General features: G+C 38.8%; 1 protein-coding gene across 1 annotated transcript in view; it reads left to right on the plus strand.

Moving 5' to 3' along the window:
* The window catches only part of LOC126825504 (mediator of RNA polymerase II transcription subunit 25), a 36,625-nt gene that overhangs the window by 14,503 nt on the left and 6,438 nt on the right, over nucleotides 1-15,684 (plus strand). The window contains exons 9-19 of the mRNA XM_050555145.1: nucleotides 152-241; nucleotides 1,222-1,328; nucleotides 1,582-1,615; nucleotides 2,937-3,221; nucleotides 4,187-4,475; nucleotides 4,936-5,101; nucleotides 5,862-6,020; nucleotides 9,731-9,799; nucleotides 12,795-12,893; nucleotides 13,938-14,132; nucleotides 14,913-15,042. Coding sequence (XP_050411102.1) covers nucleotides 152-241; nucleotides 1,222-1,328; nucleotides 1,582-1,615; nucleotides 2,937-3,221; nucleotides 4,187-4,475; nucleotides 4,936-5,101; nucleotides 5,862-6,020; nucleotides 9,731-9,799; nucleotides 12,795-12,893; nucleotides 13,938-14,132; nucleotides 14,913-15,042 — 1,623 coding nt within the window. The remainder of the gene's footprint in view (nucleotides 1-151; nucleotides 242-1,221; nucleotides 1,329-1,581; nucleotides 1,616-2,936; nucleotides 3,222-4,186; nucleotides 4,476-4,935; nucleotides 5,102-5,861; nucleotides 6,021-9,730; nucleotides 9,800-12,794; nucleotides 12,894-13,937; nucleotides 14,133-14,912; nucleotides 15,043-15,684) is intronic.

Genomic DNA, 15,684 nt, shown 5'->3' on the forward strand with positions numbered 1-15,684 from the left:
AGATACACAAGATTAAATGATACCTGGAGTATAGTGTTTGCTGTTGGTTGGTGTATATAGGAGAATGAGAAGCTAACTGTTTAAGGTATTGTAGCAGCCCCTTGTATATATTTCCTTTTTATACCTGAACATGAATATCATATATTTACAGGTAGTCAAGGCCCTAACAGTGTTAGTTCTACAGGATTTAATGTAGATGGTGGCTTTAAGGTGCCAAGTACAGCTCTATCGTCACAAATGAGTAAGTTCAATACATGAGTTTTATTTTTTTATTTTGAGAAACAGTTAGATTTGTATCATGAAAGACTGAAATGACTGGGCTAATGAAGACAGGCATACGCCATACAGTGTGCTATGAGGGAAATTTTGCCCGGGCAGCGGCGCTACGGCCTACTCTTATATCGAATTCCAACTGCCAAGGGATCTTTTACATGCATGCCAATGTGTAAACGTGACCTCTGTTTTTCGCCCCATCCGACAACTAGTCACCTGTCCTTGTCAAGCCCTCCGTCCTGCACCAGTAAACAAGGGGAAACCATGCCGGGAAATCTGGATGAACTTTCTCGGCCAATGCAGGGATCAAACACCCGACCTCCAGGCTAGCGAGCCAGCGTCTTACCAACTAGCCATCATGATCCCCCATCATGAAAGATTAGTAATTAGGTTAAGGAACTGATTAATTAACCCGGTATCATTTAAACTGCCCCAAACCGCCCTGTCACATGCAAAGCTGTGGTGTCCCCACAAACTAGTACTTGGTCCTTTAAAGCAGAAAGCTATTCACATAATATCTCAGGCTGGTTGATTTTGAGGCAGTCTAAGAAACAACTGTTTCCCTCAGTCCAGGGATGTATCGGTATTGATATCACTCTTCTCTAATCTTCCTGGGTGGGGGTGGAGGTGGGTCGCTGAATGGTTAGTCCGTGCACGTTATATCATAAGGTCTGTGATTATTCAACTGGCGTGGTTTCGATTCTCCTGTTGTACGTGACAAGGAGTAAGGTCCTATGTCCAACCTTGTGGGTTTTCTCCTTGTCCTCCCTTTTCCTCCCACTGCTAAAGTCCACTATACGCAAATGAATTATTGAAATAAAATTGAACCATGTTAGTCCGAAAATGACCTAGTTTGTGACGAGTGTACCCCCCCTCTCTCTATCTCTCCCTTCCTTCCCTCCCCCTCATCTTTTCGTTTTAATATATCTAAATTGGTTGTTATTACAGTTTCTACCAGCCAACAGCCATCCCCTCAACAAGCTCAATTATCTCCCCTTAACATCCAGAATCAGCCATCACCCGTTATGGTACAACAAGTACAACCTCAACAACCGGTAAGTAAGAACATTCATAGAAAATGTCTGCAAAAACACATTGTTAAATCTGAATTCTCAGATTGGAAATCAACCTTTTTTCTCATTGCCTCTCGACAGGGATATAAAGTCTGAGTTTAACTTTGTATTTATGGATTTAGAATTTAGAACCTATAGTTTAACACACCGTACACTGCTGTTCTAAGCTTTCTACAGGTCAATCACGTAATTTGAGTTTTTCGCTTTCATATTTTTTGTTTATTATTATTTACAGCAGAAGAAAGATCCGCCACCTAATGTGATGTTAGGTAAGTCTTGTTGGTTGAAACATCATCATTAATAAATTTTATATCTCAATTAGATTAAAACACCATCAGTAAAAAAAACCTGACGCTAAAATATACTCAAATTATCCATGGCTTAGCTAACATGTAATGAAATTGATATTGATGATTTGTGTTTGTGGGTGGGGGGGGAGGGTCTGAATGGTTAGCGAGTGTGCGCTGTATCATAAGGCCTGTCATTGAGTCAAATGGCATGGTTTTGAATCCCTGGTTGTACGTGACAAGGAGTAGGGTTATCTGTCCAACCTCATGGAGTTTTTCCAGTTCCTCCAGCTTCCTCCCACTGCTAAAGACCACTACGCGCAAGCAAATTATTGAAATAAAATTGAACCATATGTTATCCCAAATTGACCTACTTTGTGTCGATTGGACTTTAAACCCCATTTCTAACCCAGCATTTTAATTAAGAAAACAATATCGAAGGTGTATAATCTTCCGGGTTGGATTCAATCAGATGAAGAAAGGTCTCCCTTTCAAAAGATTCACCGAAACTCATAGTTGACACTATATCGTGTATAGTGTTTCCTTTTCAATGCCATATATTGTCCGTCTTCATTGGTCCAGTTAGAGCAGAACAATATGGCTGGCGTTAAACCCCATTTCATTTCATTTCGCCATACGTTGACAAAATTTTATTTCATAATATCTTTGAAAATACTGAAAGGAATTGAACCATTTCTGTACTGATATTCGTGTTAGAGATTCAACTTTCACAGTATCGCAATCTGATTAAAATACAAATCTTTATTTTGTTTCGTTTTTATACTTTCTATGGCCTACACTACATGAAGATCTGACCGGTTGTAGCGATAGGTTGCGTCAGAGGTTATACGAGCAGCTTTTGACCCTATGATGTCAGACATTTGATTAATCAATCAGCATTGATGTTGCCACAGTTCCGTGCTAAACATGCCTAAAGCTCGCCGTAACAGACCGTTTCATTTGCTATTACTTCACACTATTCAGAACACGTCAATGATAACAACTCTTCCAGATCCTAGCGTAGTCAAGACAAGTAAAACAAAATTTTGAAGTATAAAAACGAAGCGAAATAGGATCTGTGTTTTAATCAGATTGACAGGGGATTAAAAAGCTCTCCGGTGAAGTTCAGAGACTTGTCTTCGATATCACATTCGATGGAAGAGGACATAAAACTCGGGAGCGAACGAACAGTCAACGACTTGAATTATAATTAGTGACAATCAGCAACTGGAAAATGGAAGAAAAAAAAAAATCTAAAATAGAGATATTGTATAGGACTCAATTTTATTGTTTGATTTTTCAGCTGGTCAAAGAACGAATATCTCACAGCAGAGCAACATAGCTCAGATGCGACAGCAGCAGCAACAACAACAGCAACAGCAACAAAATATTGCCACATCGCAACAAAATGCTGTTTCACAACAATTAGTAACATCACAACCAAATATGGTGTCTGTCTCCTCTAATAACCAGACCATGAATCCAATGATGAACGCCCCCAATCTATCACAAGGCATGAATATCCAGTCTTCTAATGCTAGTATTATGGCGTCTCAACCTTCGTTATCCTTGCCTTCAAGTCAGCCAGGTATGTTCTCTTATTTTCAGGGAGGTTGGATGGCCGAATGGTTAGCACATGCGCGCTGTATCATAAGGCCTGTCATTGAATCAACTGGCGTGGTTTCGAATCCCCGGTTGTACGTGACAAGGAGCAGGGTCGCCTGTCCAACCTCGTGGGGTTTCTCCAGGTCCTCCAGTTTCCTCCCACTGCTAAAGACCCCTATGCGCAAGCGAATTATTGAAATAAAATTGGACCATATGTTAGTCCCGAAATGGCCTAGTTTGTGTCGAGTGGATGTTAAACTCTCTCTCTCTCACTTTATCAGTCAAGATTCAGAGGTTCTATGGCATTGGAGTGCCTTTAAAAACAATCACTGTTTGACATCATTGCATTATGTAACAACAGAGCCATTACGGCATTATGACAATAAGCTCACATTCACAAGCCACAAGTGAATAAAAATGAAGCTGTTTCTGGGTAAAAATTTCCTCAAAGCACAAACCATATTGCCCTTATGGTTTAAAAATTGTGTAACAAAAACTCTCATTGCTTTTTTTCTGTCTGAAAAGTTCAGTTTTTATACGGCCACATTTTCATGTGGACGTATATTGTCGTCGCCCCTGTCCGGACGTCCGTCCGTCCACAATTGTTTGTGGACACTCTACAGGTCACAATTCTTATCCGATTTTGACGAAACTTGAAATATAGGTTTATCTCCAAAAGATCTTGGCTGCTTGTGCACCCTTGTGGACCCTATGGAGGTCACAATTTTAATCCGATTTTGTTGAAACTTGAAATGTAAGTTTATAACCCAAAGATCTTGGTTCTTTTCTATATTTGCACATATCGAATTGTAATTTCCTGAATTATGGCCCTTGATTGTAGGCAAAAACAATTTCTTTTTAGCTTGTTCTCTATCCATCTCTCGAAAATGTGGGCGTATCCTGCCTGGCAGCCGCTGGTTAATTTAAAATGTGTGTGTTAAATTTCAGGAATGGTAATGAACCAGGCTCAACAGCAACAGCAGCAACAACAACAACAACAACAGTTTAATATGAATACAATGACTGGTCCCTCATCAGCCCCTAATACCATGCCTGTATTCAACAACCCTAACGATCTGGCCAACCAGCAACAGATGTCTCAACAACAACAACCTGGTCAACAACAGGTGAACAAACGAATGATCTGGAAAGGGGTATTAGAATATCAGGAAAAACCACAGAAAATCTCACGATCTTTGTCCTGCTACGTGACGCTTGGACCAACAGATGCTGATGTGTAAGTTTATTACTTATTTTATCTTGTCTTTGACAGTTGGACAGGAGGGATGAAGTTGTTTTGTGTTGCTCTCGCATGTTCTGTTGACACAGTTAAGCATATTTTGATTTGAGTGCAAACATCTCCAATACATAATGCCGGGGGGTGGTGTGAATGGCTGAATGGTTAGCATGTGCGCGTTGTATCATAATGTCTGTCATTAAGTCAACTGGCAAGGTTTCAATCTAGTCATTTGGATGGAATGAAAAACCAACATCCTGTGTACACATTGGCGTGTTTGTAAAAGATCCCTGGGCTGTTTGAATTTGATATAAAAGTAGGCTGTAGCGCAGCTGTCTTGGCTAAATTTCCCTCATAGCCCACTGTATGGCGTATGCCCGTCTTCATTAGCTCTGTTGGAGCAGAACAGTAGGACGCTAAACCCCATTTCATTTCATATTGTTTAATTTGTACTCTACAGGAATGCCAATAATTGGCCGAGTAAACTATTGATGCAGTTGCTACCACAAAATATGTTGTCGGAATTAACGGGGCTGTTTCGTAATTCACGTCAAGTATCGTTCAACTTTAGTCCTAACGATATGGAAATACTTCGATCTCTTTATAAAATCATGGGAAATGGATTTGTAAGTTGTTTTTTGTTATTATTAAAGTTGAGTTTTGTTATTTTGTTATGGGGGGTCGAGATTTGTTAAGTTGTTGTTATATGGCTGAATCCCCGGTTGTACGTGACAAGGAGTGGTGTCACCTGTCCAACCTCGTGTTTTTTTTCTGGGTCCTCCGGTTTCCTCCCACTGCTAAAGACCTCTATGTGCAAGCGAATTATTGAAACAAAATTGAACCATATATAAGTCTCGAAATGACCTAGTTTGTGTCGAGTAAACGTTAAACCCCATTTCTCTCTCTCTTTTGTCCAGGGCAGTGGTTTGAATTGCCTCAGAATGATCTTTTCTTACCACAGTCATATTTTAACGCATTATGTATCTTTAATGAGGGGGATCACGTGGCTAACTGGGTAAGACGCTGGCTCGCTAGCCTGGAGGTCGGGTGTTCGTTCCCTGCATTGGCCGAGAAAGTTCATTCAGATTCTCCGGCGTGGTTTCCCTCTTGTCAGTGATGCAAGTTTGGTGGGCCTGACAAGGACAGCTGTCTAGTCGTTCAGATGGGACAAAAAACTGAGGTCCTGTGTACACATTGGCTTGCACGTAAAAGATCCCTTGACAGTTGGAATTCGATGTAAGAGTAGGTCGTAGCGCTGCTGCCCGGGCAAAATTTCCCTTATAGCACACTGTATGGCGTATGCTCGTCTTCATTAGGCCAGTTCGAAGCAGAACAGTAGGACGTTAAACCCCATTTCATTTCATTTCATTTTTTTGTTTTTTTCAGGCTGGTTGCGTTCATTTTCCCAGTACTAGTCAATGTGACGTCCGTGTTTTATTACTTCTGTTCAGCAGTAAAAAGAAAGCGTTTATTGGTTTGATACCAAATGATCAAGTAGCTTTCGTACAAGGCATCCGAACAGTCCTCAGTAAACATAAAGAAAGGGTAAGTTTTATAAGTTTTATACGTTATCCACGTGGTATTAGTCTCCATCGCTCCAGTCTAAACTCTCTATACTTTTAACTACAATGAATATCGGTCTGGACAAAAAAAAAACGTGCCATTTGTTTATGCTGGCTGACTGGCTGACTGTGTGTTGGTGCAAAGTAATGGCTTATGTGAAATAGTGTCGTAGTTCACAATGCATTCTGCTTTCTTCAAATTCGCGCAAGCGAATTATTGAAATAAAATTGAACCATGTGTTAGTCCCGAAATGACCTAGTTTGTGTCAAGTGGACGTTAAACCCCATTTCTCTCTCTCTCTCTTTCTTCAAATTTCCTCACACACAAGCCATAGAGTAAACCTAGTATGGCATTTGATTCTGATTACTGCTACAAACTTTTATAATATTTTGTCCAGAGCAGAGTTTGTTGTAGTCAAAGGGAAGATAATTTTGGTTGAAGCTATTGAGACTATTGTGATAATAATGCTTTATATTTGTGGTAGTTTGAATGTTATAATATTAACTTTAAAATCATCCTCACAAAACCTGTTCTCTTCATTATTTGTATTGTAGCCCCAGACTCTAGTTTAATTCATTAAGGGGTGAGGCTACCCGAAAAATGTTTTCTCAAATTCTAAAGCCATTGAATTAAAAATGGCACAAGTAGTTAGGAAATGTAATGAACAAGGGAAAATTAACATTAAAAAAACCCAAAAAAACTATTGTTGCCAGGCCAACACATTTTTTTTTTTGTTGAAAAAGTATGAAAAACATATGTACGTCATATCTCTGATAATAATAAAGATAAATGCCTCATGTTCAGACTGCTTATTCTTTAATGATAACCCTAAAATCAGACAGAGTTTTTCTCTATAATTTTTATTGTTTCTCAGAAAATGATGTCTTTGGAGAAATATTTTGATGACTTTTGAAATATTAATGATAATTCAAATTGCTTTCTGCCTGATTCTGTGGTAGATATTAGTTTATATACCCTCCAATTGTGGCAACGATATTTTAATTAGTTACAGAGATATAACGTACCTACATTTTTCTTAATTTTTTCCCAAGAAATGAGTTAACCTGGCAACAACTTTTTTTTAATGTTAATTATCCCTTGTTTGTACTATTTGTACTAGTTCAATTCAATAGCTTTTAACATTTCAGAACAAAAATTTTGCTACACCCCTTAAAATTCTGTTGCACCATAGCCTCATAATGTCGCTGATGTGATTGGCTCCACATTCGAGATTAGTGCAGGCTGCCATTGTCATGTGATATAAGCATTCTCATTGAATTTTTTAATGAGACCTGATGATCTCGATAAAGGATATGTGTAGACTGGTTCATCCAGGCATTAAACAGATAACACATGAATTGTACCCGAGCTACAAATATTGTCTAGTCTGGGTTTTAAAGGATGCATTTTAAATGAATAACCTTAGTTTATATGTTTATAGATGTTTTGATGTGTTTTGTGAAGATCTTGAATTAACCCATCCAGAATCCTTTGGAGTTCTTTTTTTTATCTCCTCGCATTTTAGTGTGGTCGTATGTATTTTGCTGTCGCCAACTGAAATTAACACGTTGGTACATAAATATACAATTTTAAGTTGATTGGTTAAAACCCCAGTTGGGAACGGGGAACGTAGATTTTAGGATGGGTTTGATTGAATCAAATTCTAATCAAGATTCCGTCTTCATTAGCCCAGTTCGGAGCAAAACAGTAGGATGTTAAACCCCATTTCATTTCATTTCTAATCAAGATTTGTTATTAATTCTGCCACTGCTAGTTGTGGCGTGGTGGATGTCCGAATGGTTAACGCGTACACGTTGTATCATAAAGTCTGTCATTGAATCAACTGCCATGGTTTCGATTCCCCGGTTGTACGTGACAAGGAGTAGGGCCACCTGTCCAACCTCGTGGGTTTTCTCTGGGCCCTCCAGTTTCCTCCCACTGCTAAAGACCCCTACGCGAAAGCGAATTATTAAAATAAAATTAAACCATATGTTAGTCCTGAAATGACCTAGGCTGTGTCGAGTGGACGTTAAACCCCATCTCTGTCCGGGCAAAATTTCCCTCGTAGAATGCTTCATGATGTAGTCCCGTCTTCATTAGCCCATATAGTGAACAGATGATAACATACTGTTCCCCAGACCTATTCAGATATTGGTTAAAAAACAAATATCACAATTTCTGAAATAAAAGGAGTTGAGATTTGAATAGTGATGAATCAAACATACCCTATAAGATAACAGTTTTATTAGTTTTAACAGATTAACAGTGTGTAGGGCTACAATGGTATATTAGGGATAATTTAATTAACTCCCTTGGTTCATTGTAACAAGTAACTTTTATGGAATCCGACCATACAAGAAACATTAACAAGTGGTTGAGTAGATCTTATATGACTGATAGTATAGTATTAAACTTCCTAAATAAATATGGCATGAAAATAAGAATATCAACAAACTTACATAAAATTTATTATTCTGAATATTAAACAATTGTCTAAAGCATTGATCGATAAATAGAATTGACGTTAACCTTTATCCAGTAAATATACGATTGAAGCCCCACAGTGATATTGTAGTTTTAATATAGTGATGTTGTGTTTCATGTATAAAGAGCTTATTTCCATATAGGAGCCACAGTGGCTCAGTGAGTAGGATGTTGGATCCCTCTTGTAAGTGCTGCAAGACAGAGGGCCTGGCAAGGGACAACGTATAGTCGTTCATATGAGACAAAAAAACGAAGTCCCGTGTATATTGTTGCGAACGTAAAAGAACTTTTGACAATTGGAATTCAATATCATTGTAATTTGTCACAGTTAACCTGTAGGTCCTGCATTCTATTGCAGTGGAATTCAAGAAAGTACTTCTGCATTTTCCAACGTCCTTTTCACTTGTCAGAATCAGTGTCTATTCGTACGGATGAGATAAAAAAAATTCAAGGTCTTGTGCTTGTAAAAGAACCCTTGTGATTGAAAATCAAAATAGAAATACATGTAGCTTCTGTAATGCATTATGTATTTCCGTCGTAGCACACAGCATAAAATTTACCAATTGATATTGCACGTGAAAGATCCCTTGACAATTGCGATCCAAGCACTAAGTGAAATCGGCAATCTCCAGGGTAAAATTTTGATGTTATTGAAACTGTAAACCTGGACACTCAATATCAAAATATATCAGTCAATACAAATCAGATGATTTTTGGTGATTTTAAGTGATTTTTAGGAATTTTTAAACAAAGATTTGATATTGAATGAATGTGAAAGAAATTAGTGCTAAATACACAAGATTAAATGATACCCGTATTACAGTAAAACCTGTTGTAATAAAGCCAACAAAGTTTTAAACCGTAATTTGCACGTTTGATTGACACTGCAATATTCTCATGGAAATAAGCTCTTTCTATGTTAGTATCAATGTTTATATGTGATCCGTGACATCAAAATGAGTTGGAAGCCATTATTATACGAATTGATCAAAAATGTCGGAAATCTTCCTTTTTTTCAGTTTGCTCCATTTGTTAAATCTAACTTCTAGGTTTCATGTTATATCATTTGAAATTAAATCTTTGGCATATTTCGACATGTTTTGTTCATTTCGAATAATAATGATTTGTGACATCCGAGTGATTTTGTTGTGATGGGTGACATGTGTTCCTGTTTGTCAATGTGTGCATGTAATTGTTGTTTTCTGTAGTCTCAAGTACGACAAGCTATGATGTCACAATCTATGTCCGTACAACAGTCGTTATCTACACCACCGCAGGTAATCTATTCTCTAACCCATTTCTACATAATAGAACAGCCTTAAGTCGTGGGGGGTAGGGGTGGTGGATGGATGACCGAATGGTTAGCGTGTATGTGTTGAATCATAAGGTCTGTCATCGAGTCAACTGGCATGGTTTCAGTTCCATAGTTGTACGTGACAAGGAGTAGGGGGGCACCTGTCCAACCTCGTGGGTTTTCTCTGAGTCCTCCTATTTATTCCCACTGCTAAAGACCCCAAAGCGCAAGTGAAATATTGAAATAAGATTGAACCATGTGTTAGTCCCGAAATGCCCTAGTTTGTGTCAAGTGGATGTTAAACCTCTCTCTCTCTCTCTCTCTCTTACCCTCCCGCACCCTCTCTTGTGGTTCGCACCCTCTCTTGTGGTTCGGATGAGTTAAACAGACCTGTGTACACATTGACATACAGGTAATACATGTACCTGTATTCATTAGCCCAGTTGGTGCAAACAGGTAAGATGTTTAAATCCTTTTCTACATAATCAGTGGATCATTCACCTAGATTTGCTGAATGAAATATAGTGCAGGTATAAGACCCCTTGGCAGCTGGAATTTGAAATAAGAGAAGACTAAAGCACTGCAGTCTAAGTAAAATTTCCTTTATAGCAACCTGCCTGTCTTTATTAGCCCAGTTGGTGAAGGTGTTTCTAGATAGAGAGAGAGAGAGAGAGAGAGAGAGATGGGGTTTAACATCCACTCGACACAAACTACTGTATATTATTTCGGGACTAACATATATGGTTCACTTTTATCTCAATAATTCACATGCGGATAGGGGTCTTTAGCAGATGGAGGAAGCCGGGGTGGAGGACCCAGAGGAAACTCACAAGGTTGCACAGGCGATCTTATTCCTTGTCACGTACAAGCAGGAAATCAAAACCACACCACTTAATGACAGATCTTACGATCTAATGTGCACACATTAAACCCAACTCCCCCCCCCAACCGATAGTAATTTGCTTTATTTTGAACAATATCTAATTCTTTACTGCTTAATCCACGCTGAAGTATACTCATAAACAGACCAGAGATTTTATGGGAAACAATCACTAGTTACTAGTTTTATTCTGAAAGTACGACATTTGACAGACAATGTGTTTCCCCGATTGCTAAATGCCACTCAAAGATTATAGTCAAATGGATTAACATTTAAAGTAAACACACATCAGTAGTGTAATGGTCGCTTCCTTTCTACAGATGTGAGATCTGGATTTAAAATATGTCGAATGAAAGTGAAATTATCAAATTATAGTCTGGAATATTTAACATTATTCAAGAGCTAAATTGCAGGTCTTTCTGTAGGCTTAAATGTTATATAAACTATTAATTAAACATTTATTAATATGACAAGACCATAATCAACTCTCAATGACATCGGATACTCGAGATTTTAACTAGATGACCTGGCGCCTGGTACGTTCGGGCATTTTTATGCGCAAACTCTTAGGTTTTTTTTACTGGCATGCGCACAGGTACTATTTCTTTTTCTTTTAACAAGTACCCAAATCGGGGATTTCGTGCGGAGGTAGTTCGGAGGTAAACAGTCTGTGAAGTACAACACTTGCCACTGTACCTGTGTATCGCTAATTATAAACCGAATGTGTGAAGACAGTTCATACATATCACTCAAAAATTTTTCAGTACAAACTCAGTTGATTCACGCTCGATTTGCTACTAAACAAACCCATCGGTTTATTTTCTCAACAGTGTGACCCGAAGTGATCGCAGATTTATTGACCTTGTATGAACTTATCCATAGCTATATCCTTACACCGAGAGAAATTATCTAGTCTCGGTGAAAAGAACCATGGTCATCTGGTAGAAAATTACTTTTGTATTTTTTGGAACGGAAAACAGTGTTTTTAGAAGTAAACTAACCTGCCGCACATGAGGAAGTCATTGTACTAATAATAAAAGGCGAGACCTCTTTTTGCGGCGCAGGCTTATCACTGAGTAGTAAACCGTCCACAAACAATAATATAGGAAGCTTAGTGACGAGTGTAGCAAGTAGGCTATAGACTATAGGTTTGAGTCGAGATTACTCGCTTTCAGTTTACTCTGTTTTTGCGATAACCAATTATGTGAGAAATACCATACTGACATTCGGTTTTTAAAAGTTGTACGCGAACTAAATGCGTTTGTTAGATACTGACAGAGCAGCCCCGAGTCGAACAATCGCCGCCCGAGCTGTCTTCGTCAGCTAGTTTCACAATATCGTGCAATAGGTGTATTAATGTGATTTTTAGGTTTAACCCCGCAAACAATGCCAAAATAGTGTTTTCACTGCTTACAGAAAACTGAAATTTAAAAAAAAAAAATTTTTATGAGGGTGCCCCTCCCACACACTCCCCATCGAGCTGCCGCTCGGTCTGCGCAGCCTCATGCCTGGCACATACTGTCAACATTGTATATTTTTCCGTTTCCGCCCTTCCCCCCCACAATATATATTTCACGGCTACGTTGCGACGGTACCAGCATACCAAGTTGTTGACACCCATTACATCACTCCTGTCTAACAAATCATAAAGCTGTGGTGTTACGGTGGCGGCATAGTATTTCACCGTAACACCACAGCCACTCTAACCATTCATAATACATCTAACTATCCCTTTACAGCACTTCACTCCCTACACATATCTCATACATCCAGTTCGCTGATTAACCCTTGTACCACGTCTACTGGATTAGAACGGTTCAGACATTTAATGAATTAATTTAAAAATGGAAAAGCGAGGCTAAGCCTCGAATATACCAGTACCATGGTTACGATAATAAACAATCAATGCAGACATCTTGTTAAGACTACAAACACTGATAACTTGGCTCAGAACAAAGTAATTTGAATGAAATTTTCAGTATATTCATTTTGCATTATCAATTTTATAACTATTATATAGCAAGAAAAGAATGGCCACTTTTTATCTAGATTGTACAAAATGTATCTTTAAGTATTTGTGATATTTTTATATGTTTAGATGCAGCAACAACAGACCGGTGGAGTGGGTAATATTGTACCTGGACCCAGTAATACTATGACATCATCCACATCTACTATCCCCATGATACCTGGACAGGTAAGTTGATTGCTGTGTCGAGAGCCACAGTGGCTTGAGGTCCTGTGCTTGATCCCTGCGTTGGCCAGAAAAAAGTCTTTCAATGTTTTCCATCATGGTTCCCCCTTGTCAGTGGGCTTGGCAACGGACAACTGATAGTTGTTCGGATGGGATGAAAACCAAGGGCCTGTGTACACATTGGTGTACATGTAAAAGATCTCAAGTTGACAGTTGGAATTCGATGTAAGAGTAGGCTGTAGTGCCGCTATTTTGGTCAAATTCCCTCATAGCACATTATATGGCGTATGCCTGTCTTAGCCCAGTCGAAGCAGAACAGTAGGAAGTTAAACTCTATTTCATTGTATGTTTTGGTTGCTATGTCCGCACTGTATCATAAGGTCTGTCATTTAGTCTCAACTGGCTTGGTTTCAGTTTGCCGGTTGTACGTGACAAGGAGTAGGGTCGCCTGTCCAACCTCATGATTTTTCTCCTGGTCCTCCAAGTCTCCTTCCACTGCTAAAGGCCCACAAACGCAAGCGAATTATTGAAATAAAATTGAACCCTGTGTTAGTCCCGAAATGACATAGTTTGTGTCAGTGGAGGTTAAATCCCATCGCTTTCTCTCTCTCTCTGTTTTAGTTCAATGAAATTATTCTACAATTATAGTTTCATCTCCACAGATGAAGCCAGTTTTGAGACCTAACAAATTTTGTCATTCCGCTTTATTATTTTGATACGCTGCCCTTTCCGTACAGTCTCGTCCTTGTCAGTGGTGCCTGACAAAGGGATAGTGTTTAGTCATACGGATGGTACGGAAAAAACATCGCCATGTACGTAAAAGAACCCTACATACTGCATTGCATACATGTATGTTGATCTTTGTTAACCCTTTGCTAAGGACAATGGGATGCTAACCTTATGGACTTTGAAATATGGTTGCTCTTCAAACCCCAATGTTCTTTCTCTGGAATTTGTTTAAAACTCTTGTCTCAATTTGGCTAGACATCAAAGAGAATCCAACATACAAACCACGTCCACGTCAAAATGTTGTAAATGTTATTTTAGATGCAGAATCAGATCCCGAGTACGATGACAACTATGCCGTCGACAACTCAAGGTAGTCAGATGGGACCACAGATACCAACAAACCCCATTCAGCAACAACAACAACAACAGTTGCTAGGGTTACAACAACAAGCTGTTGCTGCTGCTCAACAAATGGGTGGATCTCAACAACAAGCAGTTGATAACTCTAGTGTGGTATGTATTTATGTATCCCTGAATGTTTTAAGGTATCAAGGTATTGTATAGTTAAAGCTCCCCCCCCCCCCCCGCCCCTTAAAGAAATGTGGCCTGTAGTGGCTTCAGCTGCCAAACTTTGCCAGTTTTCAACAAGCCACTTTTCTCTCTACTCTAAAGACCCCTTTCATCTGTTCTAAAGCGGGGGTGTGGAGTCGGTGGGTGGGGGTTGGATTATAATATACAAAACATGATCCGTAACCCATGATGTTGTAATTTGAAAAATTCACAACATTCAATATCCTTTGCAGAGAATATAAACAAGCAGGTGCCACCTGCAGATGGCAGAATGGTTAGCGCGTGCACGCTGTATCATAAGGTCTATCAGTGAGTCAACTGGCATGGTTTCGATTCCGTGGTTGTACATGACAAGGAGTATGGTCATCTGTCCAACCTCGTGGTTATTCTCCGGGTCCTCCAGTTTCCTACACTGCTAAAGACCCCTAGCGAATTATTGAAATAAAATTGAACCATATGTTAGTCCCGAAATGACCTTATAAAAGCCACCTCAAAAGACTATTCTCCACTAATCTAAAGACGTATAACCCCCATCACAAAATGCATGTGCATTTAGTGTGTTCAGTCAAAGTTAATATCCATATCAAGTTGTTTTCAACAGTAACTCCATTTTGTACATGTTAATTTCTCCCTCCTATTGAAGTTTATCCTTCTATCTGTTGGCCATTTGTGTTGCATTGAATGGAAAATTTAAAAGAAAAGATTATTTGTTATTATTTTTAGGCATTGTTGCAACAGAAAATACAGGCCTTACAACAAGAATTACAGGGTGCTAAGCAAAAGGAAATGCAGAAGGAACAACAAGCTAAGATGGCTGCCCGACAACAACAACAACAACAGCAGCAAATGATAGGTAAGCTTTACAACACAACAGGGTTATTGCGTGCTAACTTTCTTTTTATTTTCTGCCCAGCTCCTTTTTCTTCTGCTAATTGTTAGGCTTTTAAATTTATTTTAAATCTGCATTTCTAATTCTCTTCATTCAATATATATACAAAGTGCTATCTTCAAGTTAAAAATATGTAGTAAAATCTATACGGGCAGCCATCCTTCTTGGCGACATCCCCTGGTAAATGGTCACAAGGAATTCCCTCTTGGGTTTTATCGATTTATAAAAAAAACGTCACTCCTCTAACTCGACCAGCAGTCACTGTTGTAGTTTTAAATTGATCAGGGCCCTTATTCACGAAAACTTAAACTAAGATACAATCGAAATTTTAAGAAATACTGCAATTCGATTGGCTGACCAGTAAAATCAATTTGCATATATCCAATGAAGTTGCAGTATTTCTTAAAATTTCGGTTGTAACTTAGTTTAAGTTTTCGTGAATAAGGGCCCAGAGCATCCTCTGTTGATATCCTCCAGGGATTATCGGTTAATTAATCTTTTGTTTTATAAAATAACAAACGCTGATCATTGTGTTCACATGCAACGTTGCATGTATATGATACTGAGGGGAATAAACAGACTATTTGTTCAATCTGATTAAAACAC

Source organism: Patella vulgata, chromosome 6 (genome assembly GCF_932274485.2).
Source record: "Patella vulgata chromosome 6, xgPatVulg1.2, whole genome shotgun sequence".
NCBI classification, from domain to species: domain Eukaryota; kingdom Metazoa; phylum Mollusca; class Gastropoda; family Patellidae; genus Patella; species Patella vulgata.